General features: G+C 31.1%; 1 protein-coding gene across 17 annotated transcripts in view; it reads right to left on the bottom strand.

The window, feature by feature from the left end:
- Nucleotides 1-21,936, bottom strand: part of LOC145266513 (liprin-beta-1-like) — an 840,289-nt gene that overhangs the window by 66,359 nt on the left and 751,994 nt on the right. For all 17 annotated transcript variants that reach the window (XM_080122251.1, XM_080122249.1, XM_080122253.1 and 14 more), the window contains one exon: nucleotides 11,440-11,554. In XM_080122251.1, the coding sequence (XP_079978377.1) occupies nucleotides 11,440-11,554 (115 nt within the window). The remainder of the gene's footprint in view (nucleotides 1-11,439; nucleotides 11,555-21,936) is intronic.

Here is a 21,936-nt window from a genome sequence, read left to right as displayed (position 1 = left end):
TTCGTATATCCATCTTAGCAGCGGCCAAATAGTGTAATGGTGAGAAGCGCCGACTGTCGCCTAGCGGTCAAGTTTCAATCTTGGCTTGAGGTAGTTGCTAGTCTAACTGCACTGGTGAGCTGTGATATAACGAAACAGTAATGCATGTGGATGATATATATGTGCAACAAATAACTTTTACCAAACACATCCAAATTTAATATTCTACCAATCTATAAGATTGTTTTTTAAGCTTTTTTTTTTTTTGTCAAAATTATAACTCTTTTGACATGCAAGAAACAAAATGGTCGCTTGACCGTCTGCTGTTAGTAAATTGATGCCGTTTTTTAACAAATTTCATGCTCCAATAAGTCAAATAAACAATAGCAAATTCAGAGGTAATAAATCTTAGTTTTCACACTTTAAAAGTATACAGGCCGGCAGAAATTTAAATTTTAATGTGTTTGGTTAAAGTTATGAGTTGTAATTTTTTGGTTATCCCAAAGTTTCGAAAGTTTTTCTTTTATTTCCAGTTTCTGCTGGCTGTTCTGCTTCATGGCAAATGCCCTGAAAAAATCCCTCCTGATTATTGTTTACCAGTTTTAAAATAAGCAAGCGATTTTGGCTATTTTTCAGAATAATAGAATATTTTAAAACTCCTAAACATTAATCAGAAGGGACTTTTCAAGGGCATTCATTTTGAAGTAGAACAGTCAGCAGAAAACTGAAGTAAAAGAAAAACACAGAATTTATGGGAAAATCCATTTTTTTTCTGTTTTCTCAACTGTTAACTAGACTGCTAGTTTACTAACTATTTATAGTTATCAATCAACGAGTGTTCTTATTCAAGGGAGATAATTTATTATTACAATAGCATTTAGAGAATTTACAAAGATTATTCCAACTAAATTTCATGGATCTACTAAAAATAAAATATATTAGTATAGATAAATTAGTCCTCAATATACATTCACCCCGTCAGGTCAGCTTTTCTAGAAACTGAGCAAAAAGCTTTTCATTATTTTGTTAGTGGCGAAATACTAGTGAAGCTGAAGGTCAAAGGTTATTTGTTACAAAATGGATGAATGGATGTTTGGCATTTTTTTTTTTTTTTTTTTTTTTTACTTAATTTTTGAAATGAGTCATGATTGCATTTTTATTTTTTAAACTGATCCTCAAAAGGTCATTCTCCCCTTCCAAATCACAGGAGAAATACAAATGGAATATGAAATGAGGGAAACATGATGAGTAAGAATATGAAAATGAAGGTACACTAGTTTCAGATTTTTCAAAAAAAAAAAAATATTTTAAAACTAGCATATATATATATATATATATGATAGGTATATTTGGTAAAAAAAACAAAAAACAAGGAAAAGTGCTCAATACGTTAGTAGAGCTAAATATGTTTGTTTATTATTTCAGCCTCGAGTGTATTAATTTAATTCATTACGAGTTGTTTCAATAGACGGGATACAAATTTTTCACCTATATCATCAGATGATTGAAGTTAAAATAAAAAGGAAAGATATTGTTTTACATATGACTTTTATTATCCATATGTAAAACAATGTTTTCTTTTTATTTTAACTTTAATTATCTGATGATATAGGTGAAAATTTTTATCTCATCTATTGAAACAACTTGTAATGAATTAAATTAATACACTCGATGTTGAAATAATATAACAAAAAGTCTATATTTCAAGGTGTTGCCCATCTTACCGCTTATTTCTTTAAACATGCTAAAATGTTCAGTTCTTGACAGCACCTGTTTCATAATACGAAATCATTCATGTAATTATTATGTCAATTTTTTAATTTATTCCACCCATAACTCATCAGAAGAATAGGAACTCATCAACTTTAAAAGAAAATAAAGGAATATAGGCATGATTACAAAATACGAAAAGCAGAAGAAAAGTTGCAAAATTGAAAAATTCAAAGATGGCATACCTAAAGAAAACACAATTGCAATTTCTCTTCTGATTTTCGGATTTTGTAATCATTTCCAGATTCCTTTATTTTTCTTTCAAAGTTGATGAGTTTCTATTCTTGTGATGAGTCAAGGGCAGATAAATTAAAAAATCGACAGAATAATTGCATGAATGATTCTGCGCTATGAAACAGGTGCTGTCAGGAATTGAACATTTTATAACATACTTAAAGAAATAAACGATAACATGGACAACATCATGAAATTTGGAATATGGTCTTTTTGTCATTTATTTGTATATGCTCTGTAGTTACATCAGACTTCATAAATTAAAGGATTGGTATATAAATAAAATGTTGAAATATAATTGGATAAGCATATTTTCCAATGTATGTCAATGGAACAAAATGGAAAATTAAATTGAAATGAATTTATCAAACTGACCCCCCCCTCTGTGTGTGTATTAATTTGAAAATTTTTCAATTATTGAAATATCAATCGTGATAAAAGAAGTAAAAATCAAGAGAAAGTCATCAAGTATGCATGTGAAGGAAAAGAGACAGGAAGTCATTCTTTAATGAAGCAAAAGTCATGTAACTCCACTACCCCATCATAAAGTGTTTTAAGTATTAATTCGTGTCCAGATTTCTCTTCATATTAAAAAAACAAAAATAAAGAAAAATCTGTATGATGTACGTATCTGTGATAAAATGAAAACATCATATTCCAAAAATGACGTAAATTGATCGGGTACTTTTATACAGAAAATCATTTTTAATCAATTAATGATAATTTGTAGGCATCACAACAAATCTCACAAGTTTAAATTATTAAGTTATCTCCCTTTGTTTATTTTTTATTGTTTTAAAAATGCTGCTCTTCTATTACTCATACAATCTGATATTTTTTATAATTTAAAAATAAAACTACTTGATCAATTTACGTGACATTTGGAATATGATATTTTCGGTTTGGTCACCAGTACATACATCATACAGATTTTTCTTTATTTTGTTTGTTTTGTTTTGTTTTATTTTAATATAGGAGGAATTCAGGACAAGAACTGAAATCTTAACCTTTGTGGTAAAATAAACATTTTCAGTTTTCAGAGAGAACTGTCATATGAAGCAAAAGAAAAGAGAGAAGAGAAAAAGTAAAATATCAGAAAAAGAGAAAGAAAGATAAAATGAGAGAGAGAGAGGAAGAAAGATAAAATGAGAGAGAGAGGAAGAAGAAAAAAATTCAGCCAAATAGCTACAAAAAAGCAATTTGGCAGAAATCAGCTTTTTATCATCAAAAAAAGAATATATCTAATTTCGACCAAAAAGTGAAGAACTAACAGCAATAAGATGTTCCAGTGAAAATCTGCTTCTTTTGGATGAAATAAAAGTGGAATTCCACAGAAAAATGGAGAACTCACACCACTGATATATTTATGTCCAATCATTCAAACATTTTAGATTTTGAAACCCATATCCGCAGATTTTGTTGTAACTTACACCACAGACGGACATCATAAAAACTAAGAAATCCTGAGAATTAGAAAAATGCAACTCCAAACAGTTGCCGATTTAGAGCATTTTCTGTTTAGCATTTAATAATTAATTTATTTTAATATTAATTTATTTTAATAATTACAATTTTTTTATCTAAAAGTTTTCAAAATCTGATAAAATCACATACAAGACTTCATTTATGAGAAAATCTGATGCTATTTTTGAATTCTTCGGGTCAAAAACTTATTGAAGTGAGTTTCGGGATCAAATCACCAAATTAAAAATATTCAAGAAAATTTAATTAAAAAGTTGTCTGGGTGACATTTTGCTTGATTTTATGCAAAATGGAAAATGCTCCAACTAGATAACCGCTCAAATTTTCATGATTTCTTTGTTTTTATTATGTCCATCTGTGGTGTGAGTTACAAAATCTGAAGATATGAATTTCAAGTCCAGGATGATTTGACATGGAATTACCCATATTCATGGATTTGACACACACCACTTAGCACACTGTTCTGATGAAGTCCCTACAGACCGAAACGTATATTACATCAAAGTCACACTTTCAAAAATAAACATATAAAAAATATGTAAAATATCAGGTGCCTTCAATAATTTTCTAGACTTTTTTCTCTATAGGCACTTTTATTGATAGTACACACATGAAATTCTAGTCCCCTTCGAAGTAATCTCCGGTTGCAATGCACTTGTACCATTCCAACAACTTAACAACTTCTGAAAGGCCTCATTGAAGTCGTCTTGTGTGAGTGTATCAATGACCCCCATCACAGCCTCTTATCTCCTCAATTGGCTCATAACAACAGCTTCTTAGGTTTTCCTTGAGCTTAGTGAATAACCAAAAGTCACAGAGTCATGTGAAAAGTCACAGAGAGCAAGGTCTTGACTATAGGGAGAGTAAGGAACTGTCTTGATGCCTATCTTGGTCAAATAGTCTGTGTCAAGGGCGGAGCATTCTTAGGACAAACTTTGTGCAAATCTTCTGCATCTTCAGTTCCTTACGAATAATTGTGTATACAGTAACCACACTGACATCAAACTTTGCACTTATTGTCGCTATAGACACACGGTAGTCCTTATTTTGTCAATCAACTTTGGTGCTCTGACTTCCTTACTCCTCCTTCACCCCTCATCATCACTCACAGACTTCCTGCTTTCCTTGAATCCCTTATGCCACTCAAAAACTGATGCTTGATTCATGCAAGATGGTTCAAAAGCAACCTGAAGCATTCCATAAGTTTCTGTGCCATTTTCCCAAGTTTAAAAACAGAATTTTATTGCACATCGTTCTTCTCAAGTGTTCTTATGCCCAGATTGCATTTTTGAAATTCACCAGCTGTGACAATCAGGCTTTAGTAAAGTGTATTTTAATTACTGCTGTAGCTGTTCATTTGAATCTAGAATCATAAAAATTTGTCAGTCATTTCATGAGATGTATAGTAATAACATACTGAATTTTCAAGTGCCATTGACAATTTTAAATGCCTGTACAAAAATGTTTGGAAACTTATTGAAGGCACCTCATATCGTAAAATTAAGATGTCTATATAATCACAAAAAATTCTTTCTAATGTTGATAGTCTTGATTCATGTACACACCAGATGAATAGTGTTTGATAATGGGCCAGTATAAGGTGAGGATCAAGAGTAAGCAGGGTAATCCTACTTTAGTTAAAAAAATAAATAAAAATTAACCCCCGCCATTACTAAATGCAGTGTTGCAAAATCAAATATGACATCACATACAATTTAAAAGCGAGATGTTTTTCATTTATTTTAAAGAAAATTTAGCTGAAAATTATTTTTTACAGCAAGAAAAAATATTTAAACAATAATGGATGAAATAGATTTTAAAACACTCTAGAACAGGCAAAAACCAAAAGGATTTTACTTGAACACTTTTTGATGCTTGTTCAAAATAACAAAAATAAAAAAAACTAACTAAATTTCAACTAAAACCAATGTGGTAATAGTCAGCTAATGTACTTCCAAACTTCCGGTGTATCTGTTACGGGAAGCGGTGACAAGGCAAATCAGTTTCTTCACCTTTTTCAGTCATACCTATATCTCCCTTGTGCATGTACTCTTTTTTTACTACTTTTTCCGATCTTTTTTTTTTATATTTAATAATCATTGAAAATCATTTTTTGGTCTAATTTTAATTAAGGATTATTGAAATTAAATTTTTTTTTTTTTTAAAGAATTATTGAAAACAGTTTTTATAATTTCATAAACATATATTTCTTTTAAAATTTCAAATAAAATAAATACTCATCCTTTTAACTTTGTTATTAAGATTGCAAATAAAGACTAATTATGTTATTTTTAACTGTATTGTTTTGTTAATTTTATTGTGTATTTTTTAATAATGTTCTTTTTGATATTTCACGAACAATTAAAATGAAAGAACTGATTTACCTTTACACCACTTCCGGTAGCAAACTCACCGGAAGTTTGGAAGTATGTTAGCTGACTATTACCACTGATGTCATCTACTTAATTGTCATGTTGTAATTAGTAAAATATTACTACATTATTACATAACACATTCACTGATCCGTCATTATTATTTTGGAAATATAACTTCAACAAGGGAAGTAACTCAGTTTGGAATGTGAATGAAGCAAGGAAAAATTTATTAAAATAAAAACGAAACATGAAATAAAGTGAACACATATACGTGAACACACACACACACACATATATATATATAATTTTTTTTTTTAGATAACTTGAATTTCTTGTTATGAAAATAACTGCATCGTTTCGTTTTTTTTTTCTTTTTAAATTTATAACTGAGTGAAGTTCTGCGATTCAATTGAAGATAAGAGTATCTTCCATTGACTCACAGAACTTTACTGTTGCAGTAAGACTGCAATTACCTCCCTTGACTTTGTGTAGTTACAAACTTTGATGCGTGTTAAGATAGAGTCGAAAAATCGATTTTTAAATATATCGTTTTAAACAAAAACAATATTACATACTTAATTGTCATATTGAAAATAGGAATACATCCTAAAATTACGAAAATTCATCAAATAGAAAAACTGCTATTGTGTTTTTAGTAAAACAGTTTATTGCTAAAGACAACAAATTTTACAGTGCTTCTACACTATTGGGACGAGATTTTGTAGTCGATAAATGGAATTTTCAGATAAAAAACAATGGTTTCAACTGATTTTTTTTTTTCATCAATTCTAATAAGTTACAATGGTAGCTTCCAAATTATGCAATCGGAATTACCTGAATATTACTAAATTATTAAAAAAAAAAAAAAAAAAACTTTAACTGTGGTAGCAAGTGAAAGTTGTTTAAATCGAAATGGAAAATTACCTCTATTTTGAACTGTGTCTTACGATCGTTTTCAAATTCTATTTTTATTTTCTTAAATTAATAATTTTCTCCCTTATCGATTTTCATAATCTTTGGATATAATCATACTAAAAATACAAGGAATCCGTAGATACCATTATTTTCATGTGAAATGCAGAATTACAATTTCCAAAATTTTGTCCCAATAGTGTAGAAGCGCCAATTTTGCAGCCATGAACAAGTAATCTAAAATATTTGTTCCTAGTTATGTTCCCTGTGTGTCTGTGTCTACTTTATAACGTATAAAAATTGCTATTTTGCCCAATTTTCTGTAAAAATGACTTAACTATAAATAACTTTCTATTTGATGAATTTTTGTAATTTTTTTAAAAATTACTATTTTCGCCATGATAATTAACTATGTAATAGTTATCTTTGTTTAAAACGATATATTTAAAAAAAATCGATCTGGCGACTATCTTAACACATAACCAAACTTTTCTGTTTAACATTTAAGTAAAACTTGCAATTTCCTTTGAAATCTATTTTTATTAATAATTAATTTTCTACTTTATCATTTTTCATAATTTTTGGATATGTTACTATTTAAACATAATTAAGTAAATAACATCAATATAAATTAAATTTTTCGGTTTTTGTTATTTCGAACAAGCACACACTTAAAAAAAATTCAGTTGAATTATGTACAAAACAATATGAGACATTTTTTTTAAAATGAGGTTCATTATACAAAATGTTTTACCAATATCTTCAAAACATACATAATTTTATTTACAAAGCATTTTAATTAAGCAAGATGTATAAACATTTAAATAAAAAGATGTTATGCTGATATGATGTCATGATTTAGAACATTATTAAAAGAAAAAAAAATAATTAGATTATATTTAAAAAAAAAAATGATTTTTTTAATATTAGATGTTTTGCTAAAAAGAATCTTTAATTTATAATCGACAAAATTGAAAGTTAAAAAAAAAAATGTTCTAAAAAAAATAAAATGTGTCCTTTTGGTTTTTGCTCATTTTTTTTTTGGGGGGGGGGGGGGGGGGCTCAAATCTCTTTGATCCAAAATAGAAATAAATAAAAAATTAATTGTTTGTTTTCTTTGAAAACTGACAATTATTTTAACGGTAAGATGAAAAAAAAAAGTTGTAAAATTTCCATAGAACTGTGTTTGTCTGCAAATACGAATGCTACTAATAAATGTCTGTTGTGAGAAAAAAAATTTTTTTTCTTTTTTTTTTTTTAAATACAGATGATATTGTTGCTCAGACAAAAAAATTGTTGAGCACTTTTTTGTTATGTGTAACCCCCCGCCAAAAAACAAAAAAATGAATTTCATTTTTTAAATGAAAACATGAATCTTTGATGTTGAGTAATGTGGTAAATAAAGAATAAAACCATTTTATTTTTTTGTTGTTGTTTTATTCATTTCTATATAAAACTGAGGGAGGCACTAAAAAAGACCAACTTCAAAAGAAAAAAAAAAGTTAATTCTTTATCATGCATAATACGACAAAAATAAATCAAATTTTACTTTGCAAAAAAAAATTGCAAAAATACAAAATTAAAAAAGAAACGTTTTAAATAGGTTATAAAATACTCGACTACAAGCAGATAAGCATTGAATACGAACACATATTTAAAAAAAATAAAGAAGAAAGACTTGGCCAAGCAAAGAAAGCTTTTTGGCAATACAAAATGGTGGGCATTAAAAGACTGAATCAAGTTCTAGAGAAAAACAGTGCTGCCATTAATAATTATGTTTTATTCAGCATTAAAACATGAACAGAACTTTTGTTACAACCCAAAATTTTGTTAATTATAATCATTTTTTTCCTCTTCTTTTTCTTAAACACAATAAATATTTACATGTTTCTCTAACTGACAAAGGCTAATGTAAACGAGAATAAAACTATTTCTTTGTTCATCTTCTCTGTATGCATGTGTACAAAATGCAGAAAGGATGTAGAAGAAGCTAACATAGAAACAGTCTACTTGATGATGGCTTTCGGTTTTAAATTCAGATATAGACAGGCAGTATTTATCAGAAACAGTCCCTTATATTTTATATATATATACTAAGTTGGTGCAAAAATGATGTCATTTTTTGACATGAAGTTGAACGTCAAAAAACATTATTTTTGCACCAACCTAATACTTGGGAGTCACCACTTATCAAGGCGCAAATGCCACTTGAGGATAAGGGTCAATGAATGTAGGGTGGAAGTGTAGTAATCACTAATGGTATAAATTGGGTAGAATTGGATTATTTATGGGGACGGTTCAACGAAATCTTGTTTATATTGAATTTTAAGGCTACCATGTTGTATTCAATTAGGAACAGTGTTCCGCAGGCAGTTCTGGGAAAGAAGCTTTGTTCATGGAATCTGCGTTTAGATTTAGGCACAGACAGAGAATGGGGAAATCATAAATCATGTCAGCTAGTCGAGTGTCTTATTTGAACGTTGGTTTGGACACGTCATCACTATGATGTTTGATATATTTAAATTCTGTTACATCTTGTAAACATGTAATTCATTTCCTGGTAAAAGAGAAACAGCACATTTGATGATGGCTTCCAAGTTTTGGAATCGGAAATTGATAAGCAGCATTTATCAGAAAACAGTTATTTTCGTGTGCTTAGAGTTTGGGGGAATTTTTAATGATTTTACTAGCTTCAAAATGTGGGAATCAATCATGGAGAAAATTTGCGAAGAAGTAATTGCAGCATTTACTTCTTCACAAATTCAAGTAGACTTTTTCTCTTATCTTTTTTTAAAAACCAATACACATTTTGGCCTACAAAAAAGAAAAAGCAAACATGGGAGACTGACTGATGAAAAGACAAAGCTTTTTATATCATCTATTTTCATGGGTCAGCAGCCAGTATGAACATAGGGAATGAACTTTCCATCTAAGCGTAATGGAATATCCCAGCCTCCTTATAAACCAACTGTTTAGGCTTCTTTCTCAGTTTATTTGATTTGAGCTAAACTGATCACAGTTGAGCTTTGATTAATATGTTCAATAATTTACACATCTAAAATGTCTGTTTCAATGGACCAACTTACCAGCAGAACAATGGACCAACTTACCAGCAGAACTATTGGTAGAGATGTAGGAACACCTCCACAAGATTTTTTTTTTTTTTTTTAACTTAAACATGACAGATAAATGAAAAAGCCCATCACATGGACAGAACTTATTATCAAGATAAAATGTGTCCATTCAATTTGCGTTTTCAGAGAGGAAAGTGTTGTTTCAAATCAAAGCCAGATTTACATTTCTTTGAGATTAAAGTATTCTGATACATTTCATCTCTTCTGTATTTGGTCCGTGAAGCAGGAATCTTTCTTGACCGAGGCAATTTTTATTTTTTTTGTTCCAATCAAGAATGCTTCTTTTTGAGTACATGGATTTTCCCAGCATTAAAACTAATCTTATGTGTGACTTTTTATAGTTAGTTTTTATAGTTTATTTTGAAAATATTTCTTTTTAATATTTTGTTTTATTTTTTACAGTTTATGTTGAAAATACTTTTTAAATATTTTGTTTCATTCTTTAAATGCTTTGTTTTATTTTTGAAACAATGGTGACAATATTTTTAAATACTTTGTTTAATTTTTTAAATAGTTGAATAGAAATGCAACAGAATTGAAATATTAAATGTCATAGTAATGACGTATCCAATACAGAATGTTATTTTTTAAATAATTTATTATAAATATTTATAAATAATAAATATACATAAATCAATATTTATCAGAATAAAATTATCCAAGAATCAACTGGTATGGAAACCCGTGATTATAAGTTTTACAAGATATTACTGGCAGTAATATTCTATAAGTACTATATCACCTAAATAAATAAATAAATATTTATAATATAAATATTTATAACAATAATAATTATAATAATTGATTACAATATTAATAATAATTGATTATAATAATATTAATAATAATAAATATAAACATTTAAATAAAATATATAAATATTTATAATAATAATAATTATAATAATTGATTATAATATTAATATTAATTGATTATAATAATATTAATATAATAATAATAATAATAATAAATATAAATATTTATAAACAAATATATATAAATATTTATAAATAATTTTTTTTTTTAATAGTTTATGCTAACAATATCTTTTAAATACTTTGTTTTATTTTTTAAATAGTTGAATAGAAATGCAACAGAATTGAAATATTAAACGTCATAATAATGACGTATCCAATGCAGAGTATGTTAGAAAGACACAATCTGTTGACACACTTTATTGAAAATACATTTTCTGCCATTTTAAGGGTTAGCTCTCTTAAAGAATTGGTTAAAAGACAAAGGAAAAATAATCTAAATTTTGTGTGTTGAGTTTGTATTTTCCTACATTAGTTACACAACCAATTGAAAGTATTACACACATGGACTCCCTCACCCCCAATAAGAGAAGATTGCTGTAGCATTGTGAAGAGAGACAGAAGCATATAGAGTGATTATCGTAACCATGGAAACTATTACTGAACAAAATGCACAAAATATAACGATGAGAAACTTTGCGCTACAACATGTGATGCATGTGTATGTGTGCATATGTAAGTTAGATGTGGATGGTGTGAAAATAATTTTTAAAAAATAATCATTCTATGAGCACATACCTGCCGAGGAATTTTTTGAAACCTTTCCACCTACCACTGTCGGAGTGATGTAGACGGCTTCGACTATTGGCATACTGACCGCATCCTTCATCATCTACGACTACTTCGGATTGGGCTAGTGAAGGAAAGAAAAGTAAACAAAAATAAGTTTGATTATATGCATCGAACACAAAGTTATCTGGTCGGATTTTCAAAGTCAGGCCCAAATAACATTTAAGCTGGCAAATCAAAATTTCCTTTTGACTAGTCAATTTCCATTTGTTATTGTTGTACCATGTTATTGGCAATATAAAAACAAGCTTTGCTACAATTTAATAAAAAAAAAACAAAATTACTTAGTTTGACTCAAACGTCTACTAATATGAAACACTTTTCTTAAATAATAACTTAAGCATAAAAATCAGCAAGGGTGATAACTCCTCGTTAATTGAAGAATATAATGGGAGTTATCTCCTTTAGTTTTTAAAATGTACAAACGAATAAAAATTAAAAACTGATATGGTTTCCTTGTATCTTAAACAAAGCTGTGTAGGCACATCTAATATATATGAAGCGATGCTCTTTGTGTAAACAAATTGAGCTTAGGTATTTGGACAATGTCAAAACATTGTTAATACGACGCCCGCATAGCAGCAGCCGTATAGCGCAACGGTTAGAAGTTTTGACTGTTGTTTGAGTGATCAGGTTTTGATCCTGGCTTGAGATAGTTGCTTGTCTAGCCACACTGATGAGCTGTGAAACAGAGAAACAGTACTGTATCCGGATGACTATATATATATATATATATATACACTTGTGCCCGATATTATTCATACCCCCCCTTGAAAATTGAGTTTATTAGGTGTAACTTTGTAAGAATTTATTGTTTACGTCCATATTGATACATATTCTTAATAAACCTCTTCTGATCATTTTTGTCATTTTAAAATCTCGGGATACTTGTAATAAAAGAAATATACAGCTATTTATAAAATCTGCAATGTTCAAAAATAATCATACCCCCTTATTTTTTCAGTATTAATCGAGTTTCTGACTGTTTGTTTCCTGTTTGATTCTTATTTTGAATGCTTTTATACAACCTTTGATTAATTTCATTTCGTTTTTTGCATTTTTCAGAAATTAAAATGATATCAACTGAAAACCAATAAAAGAATAAAAATTATTAGAATGGGGAAGAAAAAAGAGCTTAGTAATGATCTTAGGACTAAAATTGTGAATTCACATAAGGATGGTTTAGGTTACAAGTCAATTTCCAAGAAATTTGAGGTCCCTACAGCAACAGTACAGAGCATCATCAAAAAATTCCAGAGCCACCACACAACAAACAACTTGATTGGTAGAGGAAGGAAAAGGAAACTGTCTGCTAGAGCCACCAGGAATATTGTAAGAAGTGTTAATGCAAATCCAACCACCACTACTAAGGACATTTTAGAAAATCTGGAGTCTTCTGGCATAAAAATATCAAGGCAAACATTGCAAAGGACTCTGCATGAAAATGGTCTGAAAGGAAGAAGACCAAGAAGGACTCCATTGCACACCGGAAAACACCTTGCAGCACGTCTAAAGTTTGCTAGGACCCATGTGAATTCTCCAGAGTCCGTTTTCTCAAGTATTTTGTGGACTGACGAAACAAAAATTGAATTGTTTGGCCATATGGATGCTTCTTACGTTTGAAGGAAGAAAGGAGAAGCTTACAACCCAAAGAACACCATACCCACGGTGAAACATGGTGGTGGTAGCCTAATGTTTTGGGGCTCCTTTTCGGCTAGTGGTCCAGGTAGTTTGGTCAAGATAGATGGAACCATGAAGAAGGAGCAATATTTGGAGATACTCCAGAAAAACATTAGACAGGATGCGGAGAAGCTCCATTTAGGACCAAACTGGGTCCTTCAACAGGATAATGATCCAAAACATACTGCCAAAATAGTCAAGAAATGGTTTGAGGATAATCAAATTAATGTTTTGGAATGGCCTAGCCAGAGTCCCGACCTGAACCCTATCGAAAACCTCTGTCACATATTGAAAACTGAGGTTAAAAAGCGGAAACCTAGAAATTTGAGGGATTTGGAGAACTACTGCATTGAAGAATGGTCAAAAATCAGTGTTGATGCTTGTAAAAACCTTGTTGATAAATATCCAAAACGGTTACAGGCAGTTATTAAGAATAAAGGGCATGCTATTGACTATTAGTAAGAGAGGTATGAATAATTTTGAACTAGTGCCATTATTGTTTTTCTTTGTATAATGTTTCAAACTTGCATAATTTATCTATTTGTTGAGTTTAAATTAAATGTTTATGCTTGATTTATTGTTTGAAATCCCTTTAATATTGTCTACCTTCTGGTTTGAGCAATATTCTTATAGAAATCTCAAAGATCCGAGGGGTATGAATAATATCGGGCACAAGTGTATATATATATATATATATATATATATATATATATATATATATATATACATACACACACCGAGGGTGTTGCAGAAAAATCCGGCACTTGACAAAAAGAAAACAAAAAAGTTTTATATATAGACTTGGCGGTTTATGTAGCCAGAGTGAGAGTTACATACTAGATTATTTTTCAAAAACGACCATCTTATGGTGGAATTAAAATTAGTTTTTTGCTTTGGTAACCATCGATCATGTCATGAGTATGTTTGTTAGTGTTAGTCTTGATCATACCTCAGAAGATATGTCAAGTGAGTTGCAGCAGGAGGGTAATTACAAGTTCGACAACCAATAGTGAAGAATATTGTTGAGAAATCGATGCTGGGGCATCTTGGCCTTATGCGTAAGAGTCTTGCTGGAAGATGTGGGATCCAAAGATAATCCCATCCATCCAGGGCTTGATCATGCTTCTAAGCTTAGTATTTTTTTTAGCTTTTGTCGGATGTTGAATTTTGCTGCAACACCACTCATACATTTTATATATATATATATATATATAGTTTTGGGACGATTAATTAGTATCAGAAAAATCAGAACTTTTTGGGGTATCGGAATCGGTATCGGAAAAATCTGTGACTATTTTCCGATGCCGAAAACGATTTCTTTATCTGTAGTTATTTGATTTTGTTTAAAACAAAATCTTTCATTACTGGTCATGATAATAAAATCATAAATGATTGATTGATTCTAAACTACTAGTAAAACTGAAATGTGTACCCCCCCCCCTCCAAGTTTGTTTTTACGTTTGAGAAAATATATGCTCATTTAACATGTGTTTTTCCGGTAATCATGAAAAAAATAACTCTATAGTTAAATATTTAGATTTATAAAGAATCGGAAATTGTATTTGAATCGGGAAAAATATTGGAATCGTCTCATCACATATATATATATAATATATATATATATATACCAGGTTAAAGGAATTCAAGAGTGATAATGAATTTAATGAGGTCAATAAGAGTGCTCAATAAAAGAAGAGCAAGGTATATTTTTAATTAATATAAACAAATTTACATGGTCGTGACACTGGACATTCTAATGTTTTGGACATTTTATTAAGTCACCTGACGATGACTTCTGGTTTTAACTGACCATTTGTCCAAAACATAAAAATGTCCAGTGTCTCAACCATGCAAATTTGTTTATATTAATTAAAATAAGATGACATGATTCCATTTCCGTTTGATGAAAACCAGTTTTCTTTTTTTGTTGCAGACCATCTACTAGTTGGCCAGTTGTGTACAAATCCCAAGAGTGATAGGAGTCTTCTATCATGTCTGATAATGACACAATGAGCGAGATTAAATATGCGCCGCTGTAGAATTTATGCTCTTTACTGATCCAAGTTATGAGAATAGGACCATTGCCAGCACCCTCAAAATGCAAATCCGAATAAGAGGGAGATGTCTAGTGTGATGAAAACAAGATCTCCGGCCACGGTTATGGTCTCTGGTGTGATTTCAAGGGAGGGCCACATCATACCACCTCACATCTTCTAAGTCGGCTTAAAACTCATTACCAAAGTGTATCTGGATGTGCTGAAGAGTATGGTGATCCCCTGGTATAATCAGGTGGCCGTTGGCAGAACCTGGGTGTGGCAGCAGGACTCGGTGCCAGCCCACAAGTCTAAAAAGACCCAGGTTTGGTTTCAGAAGAAGTGCTATGACTTTGTAACCTTCTCTCACTGGCCCCTCTCCTTCTCTGATCTGGACTTGCTGGACTACTTTGTTTGGTCATATGTCGAGAACATCACCAACATGACTTCCCACAATACCAAAGCCAACCTGATTGCTGCCATCCGCTGAGGTCCTGCTAGCGCTTGTGAAAAAGGCATGCTCCCAGTTCCGGACCCATATCGAGGCAGTGATTGAGGTTGAAAGTGGCTACATTGAATACATGTAAGCTCTACTCCATAATAAAGTTAAAATAAAGCTGTAGTGTTGCTTCCTTTAGGGTGGCAATTTTATCATTCTATCCTGTATGTATGTATGTGTGTGTGTGTGTGTGTATATATATATATATATATATATATATTCTTATATCTTATTCTCTCACATTCTGAAGATTCTATTTCTGATTGCTCGCTTGGTTAGCGTGTTGTGATGGCATCGTCCCTTATGAGTATAAAATTCCTACTTGTGATACGTCGGCTTGGGTTATAGCTGGTTGGATGACCACATCCCTTGTTCAGTACAAGGTAGGTTCATTCCACTACCGGATCTATGTCGCGGATTGCTTGATCTGTATAAGTTAATAGGTGTTCTTGTGTGTGTGGCATGTTTGATCAGTTGGTAGAGTGCTTGCCTAGCGTGCAAGAGGCTCGGGTTTCAAATCCCGAGTTTGGATGTGTCTAACTGATGAGCTCAAATGAGGGCAAAACTCAAATCTTGGACTTCCGGTTTGTTGGCTTTCTTGGCTCTTGTGAGCTGCGACATTGTCTGGCTGTGGAAATAATTATATATTCTCTCACAAATACTTTTGACTACATATAAGCAAAACCTTTTCAATACAAAGTCAAACTTTTTCACCAACTGAGAAGATCTGAAAACATGAAAATTTTTTATAGGAGGAGAAGGAGGATGAAGGATATTACACGAAGGATATATATAAGTGTGTGTGGATAATTATATTTCACTCTTTGTGTATAACAATACTTTTTGTTTAGAAGCTCAATGTTTGTTAAATATGACAACAGAGCACATATAAAAGAATAACATTACAAGAACTATTGTTAAATTCAACAAACATTGAGCTTTTAAACAAAAATGATTGGTATACAAAAAGAGAGAAATATAATTAAAAAAACATTTTACCAAAACAAGATATATATATATATATATATATATACATACACACACACACGTACAAATATTCAATATACATCAATCTATGCATTTATGCAAACACTGAACAAATACATTTCCTGATACTCACAAATACATATAATATATATCTACAATCTTTCATATACTTTTTTTTTTTTTTTTTACACGGTGGTCACCACTTATCAAGGCCTGGAAGCCACTCAGGGATAAAGGTTATTGCAAGTACAGTACACATATAAACATGCACACACACACAATGTGTATTCTCATATCAATAGTGTAGCTCTGTGAATAAAAGGTACATAGAAAATTTTATACGATGGGAAGGAAAATAATAGAAAGAGAATACAGGATTACAAATATAAAAATAGAAACTAAAATCAATTTTTAAAATTAAAAACATAAAATAAATACATGAAAATTACAAAATACAGATTTAAAACACAAGAGTCAAAAAATCTATATATAAAGCTGAACGTCTGTGTGTGTCTGGTCACGAAGCTTCTATATGGTTGACTATTATAGAAAACTGATCATATATAATGATAGATGTATCGAGACACAGGAATGGGTATGTTTGATCTGGCATAATGATGATTCATTAAAATTGTGGGGTCTGCATACGTGCCTGGTCCACAAAGTATGGAAATAAAAAATTTAAAAATTAAAAAAAAAACGTTTACAAGTGTTTTTGATATAGATGTACATAAGAATACTTTGATAAGTATGTTTTAACTTAAATAGGGATGCTATAATAAAACTGTGGGGTCTGCGTTCGCGCCTGGCCTCCATAGAATGGAAATAGGCACAAACTTTAATAAAGACTTTTCATATCTATCTGCATAAGTATACTTTGATAATTATGTTTCAGTTTGAAGAAATATGGTATAATAAAATTATGGGATGTTCGTTCACGCCTGACCTCCATAGAATGGAAATATGTCACAAAGTTTAACAAGGTTTTTTAATATAGATCCACAGAATATTGTGATAAGTGTTTCAGTGTGAACAGGTATGGTATAATAAATTACGAGGTTTATCTATTTTATTTTTACTTTCATCATATTTTGCTTTGGTTTTGATACCCCCAAATTCGAAGCTATCTCTTTACAACCCTTCCTTTTCATAACCTATCATAGTTTCATAAATCAGAGTCCATTTTCTGTAGGTTGTTTGTGAACCCAGTCAACGACGGGTACTTTTGCTAGTAATAAAAATAAAATAAATAATAAAAGTGAAAGTAAAACATAATATATAAATTAAACTTGGAATTAAAATTAAAGTTATAGAATGAGAAAAACAGGAGGGGAAGGGAGAAAGAAATGTTATAGTCAATTAACAATGATTGCAATTATTTGTGGTGTCATTTGCTTAATTAAGTATTTATCCCTATCTTTAAGTCAAATAATATCAAGTTTTTTTTCTTTAGACAGATATAAACGAAATGAGTTCAAGGATTTATAGGTGTTCACCTTTCTAACTTTTCCCCATTTAACTATTGGTATTTTGTTATCAACAAATAATTCCCAGAAGTTTTGAAATAATGAAATGTAAACCATATATCTTTGATTTTTAAATGAGGATTTAAGGCTGTAAAAGCTATCTTTAAACATCTAGGTTTTCTATAATAAACATCTTTATCAGATATACTACTCAGGTAGTTGGGCAATTGGCTTTAAGGGGGCAATTAATTAGGTATTTAGCAATTGCAATTATTTATGTTTCCATTGTATACTAGATTAGAGTGTGTCATATTTAGTATTTTTAAAAATTTCAGTTATAGTTCACTGTTAATGCATCTTTTATTAGATACTAGTGGGGGTACCCGGCGTTGCCCGAGTGTGTGTTTCCGGGACGGGGGGGGGGGGTTAAAAAATGTTATGGTAGGTAAGTAGGAAGGATCAAACCCGGAGTCATGAGTAAAAGTAGGAAAATAAAGTGTGAACAAAAAAAAAAAAACATCTGCAACGTTAACAGTTCGGCCACCAAGAAAAGTCCATTCCAGTTGTTTAGGAAAAAAAAAAAAAATACGACTACGGTAGGTCAGCGCGAACGTGAAAATATGTGAATTGTCCAGCACGCTAACCACTAGAGCACTGCAGCTTAGTTTAGTGATTTTAAATAACTTCACATGAAAGAACTACGAAGCCAAACCGGTGTTCTCTTCTCAACTGTTCCTTGTGAACGATCCCCAAACGGTGTTAAGTGGTGGCAGGGGGAGGAGGAATTTATAAGAGAGAAAATATTTTACCACTTCCATTGATCTTAACCGATTTTGGCCGTGACTTCTCAGCAGAAAAAGTATAGAAATCTAAGATTATCGAGGAATTTGAGAAATAATAAGCCTATAACACACCTCAGATATTATTCTGCCGTTTGTGCATATTATATTTGCATGAAATATCTTGATTTTTAATCCTATTAAGGTTAAAATCAGATGGGAAAAAATGAGTTCATTTTATTTATATAGAGACTAGCAGGACGAAATAAGAAAGAAAGCCAGAACAGATTCGTTAAAGGAACCTCCACAATCAGAAAACAAATGAGACTATGTTTATCTTGTGCATTATTGTATGTGACTCCTGTAACTTATAACTATAGATAAACAGATTAAGAAATGTCACCACAGAGAGATAGTAGCAGTTGATAGTGACAGCCACTGTTGGCCCTGGAAAATCGTGGGCACTGGCAGCCATGATCAAAATTAAATCATCTGGCTTCCACTGACTATCATTGATGATTAGTGTTGGTTTAGGGCGATTACTTGTGGGTAGTAGTGTTTACTGGTGGGCACTGGCTGGTTTTACAACTGTCACTGTCGGCCATGACCCGTATCAGCCTAAATTGGCTCCGAGATGAAATTGTGTGTCATCAATGGCTGTCACTGAATGCCAGTTCAAGCGTTTACTAACGTTTTGGGGCGTTTGGTGGCAGTTACTAGTGTCTACTTGCTTTACTGGCGGACACTGGCTGCCTCTGCAACCATCAATCATGACCATTGTCAGCCTCCATTGGACTGCTCCAAAATGAAATCGTCTGTCCTCAATTTTCAGCATTTATTCAACAGTACTCAATGTGTGAGTTGAGCTAGGCAGTAAGTTTTCTAAATATATTCTAAATTCTAAATATATGGCAATTTAATTCCACAACACAGCTATATAAAAACAGGTAACAAATTCTATGCATTTTAGCAGAAGATTTTGTGTAGTTAATTGCTATATATTTTAATATATATATATATATATATAATACATGTATACACGCAATTTTATATAAAGTACAATATATATACACACACAGAAGAGAAAAAATTGAGGATGGCTATATCCTGTTTAAATCTCCATCCACTTAAATTTCTTCCTTTTTGTCCTCACCCCTGAATCTGGTGAAGAATGAAGGAGGGGCACTACCTGGTTTACACTTTGGTAGCAATGACTAACTCCTGGGCACACTGCCAAAAACATCTACTTCCTGACCTACAGACATTTTTTTTTTCTTCTGGTTTAGCATCTCCACTCCACCCCCCTTTGCATCAAGACCGAATTTCAAACCTGGAACAACTAACCAAGGGAGACAACCCTGTGTTATCATCCACTTATTCTATTAATACTACCGCTACTACTAGTATTGCTACTACTTCTGTAGACGACGAGTTTGCAAATAATTTTGTCCATACTGGTAGTTGTGTACGAGTGCAGTTGATGTTCTGCCAAAGTTTTATTCTTATGCAATATATCTATATATAAAACTCAATGTTTGTGCATATGTGTGTGTGCTCTATGAAAAAAAAGGTGATGCATAGAGTTTCTTTGAGTATTGTGTTATCCTTACCAAACATTGGACAATTAAAAACAATCATTTATATCTTTTATTAAAACCACCTTTTCATGTCAGAGTGATTGAAAAGAAGAACATCTAAAATAAGTTAGGTCTTTTATTTAGACCAAAAAGATGGTACGATTTCCATATGTCCCGTCAATAATTCTTTAATGTTCTTATATATAAGCAAAGAGACTCATTCTTTCGCCATTTAATTTACATAAGTGTTTTTGATGTGTAGTTATATTTTGTTTTAAACAAAAAACAAAAATGGTACAATATAATAATGTTTCTACAAATTTCAAATAGTTATACAATTTACACTTTTTATTTCAACAAGTGTCCATTTGTTGCCCAGACATGAAGCCCTATTCGTTTGAGGGGGAGAGGGAGGTGACGGTCATACAGTTTGTCAATACATTTTGACTTATCTTTGTTTTTGAATTTAAAGAACATGATTGATTTATATATCTACAATTATATAAATGCAACTTTGTCTCTATGCGAGTTCATTCTTCATAGACTCCAATACTGCTGAACAGATTTTCTTTAAAATTCACAGAACTTTAGTATATAAGTCTGGGAGTGATCTTAGTTAAGTTTTGTCTCAGAATACCCCTGATAATCGAAACTGTTATTTTAATTTATCTATCATCGGTAAAGACATTTTTTCCATGCCATTTTCCATGCTATTGCTTAGCAACAATGATAGAACAATGGGTCATGCAAATTCTACCATGGGTAAGTTAATAGTTTTTTTTTTTGTTTGTTTTTTTTTGCATTACATGGTCTGTAGGTTAAAACCCAGCACGATAATTTCTTTGTTTTTTTTTTTTTCGTTAATTAGAAAGAATTTTATATAAAATAATTTTATAAAAGAAACAGTAGGTTCTCTAGAGTGCAATGTGGAATAACATATTTTGGACTAAGTTACTGCATGAAGATGTGAAGCTTCCCCCCGGGCGATTTCACGGATTTTGATGACAATAAAAATAGGAGTATGAAATATTCGTTGATCATCATTCAATCCCACACAACATCGGGTCTCCCTGCTAGTGTGTGTATATTAATTGGAAAGATTCATATGCAAACTAATTTTGAACAATTATAACAAGTCAGTTGTTAGAAAATGATACAGCTGATTCAACACATTAATGAATGAACCGAACATATAATGATAATCATTAAATACTAAATACAATCAACTCAAGTAAAAATCCTAGTAAATGTTGTCATATATTAAGATGGCTTTAGGGATAACAAATTGTCAAGAACTCCAAATTCACACAGGGAAACTCAAGTATGAACTGGCATGCTAGGAGCTAGATAGAATTTGTTTAGAGGTAAACGCAGGTGTACAATCTAATTCTTAAAAATAGCTAGTAGTGGATTCTCTCTCTCTCT

This window comes from Euprymna scolopes, chromosome 41 (assembly GCF_053919585.1).
Source record: "Euprymna scolopes isolate OS-2025 chromosome 41, ASM5391958v1, whole genome shotgun sequence".
NCBI lineage: Eukaryota > Metazoa > Mollusca > Cephalopoda > Sepiida > Sepiolidae > Euprymna > Euprymna scolopes.
This window is presented reverse-complemented; position numbering and strand designations above follow the sequence as displayed.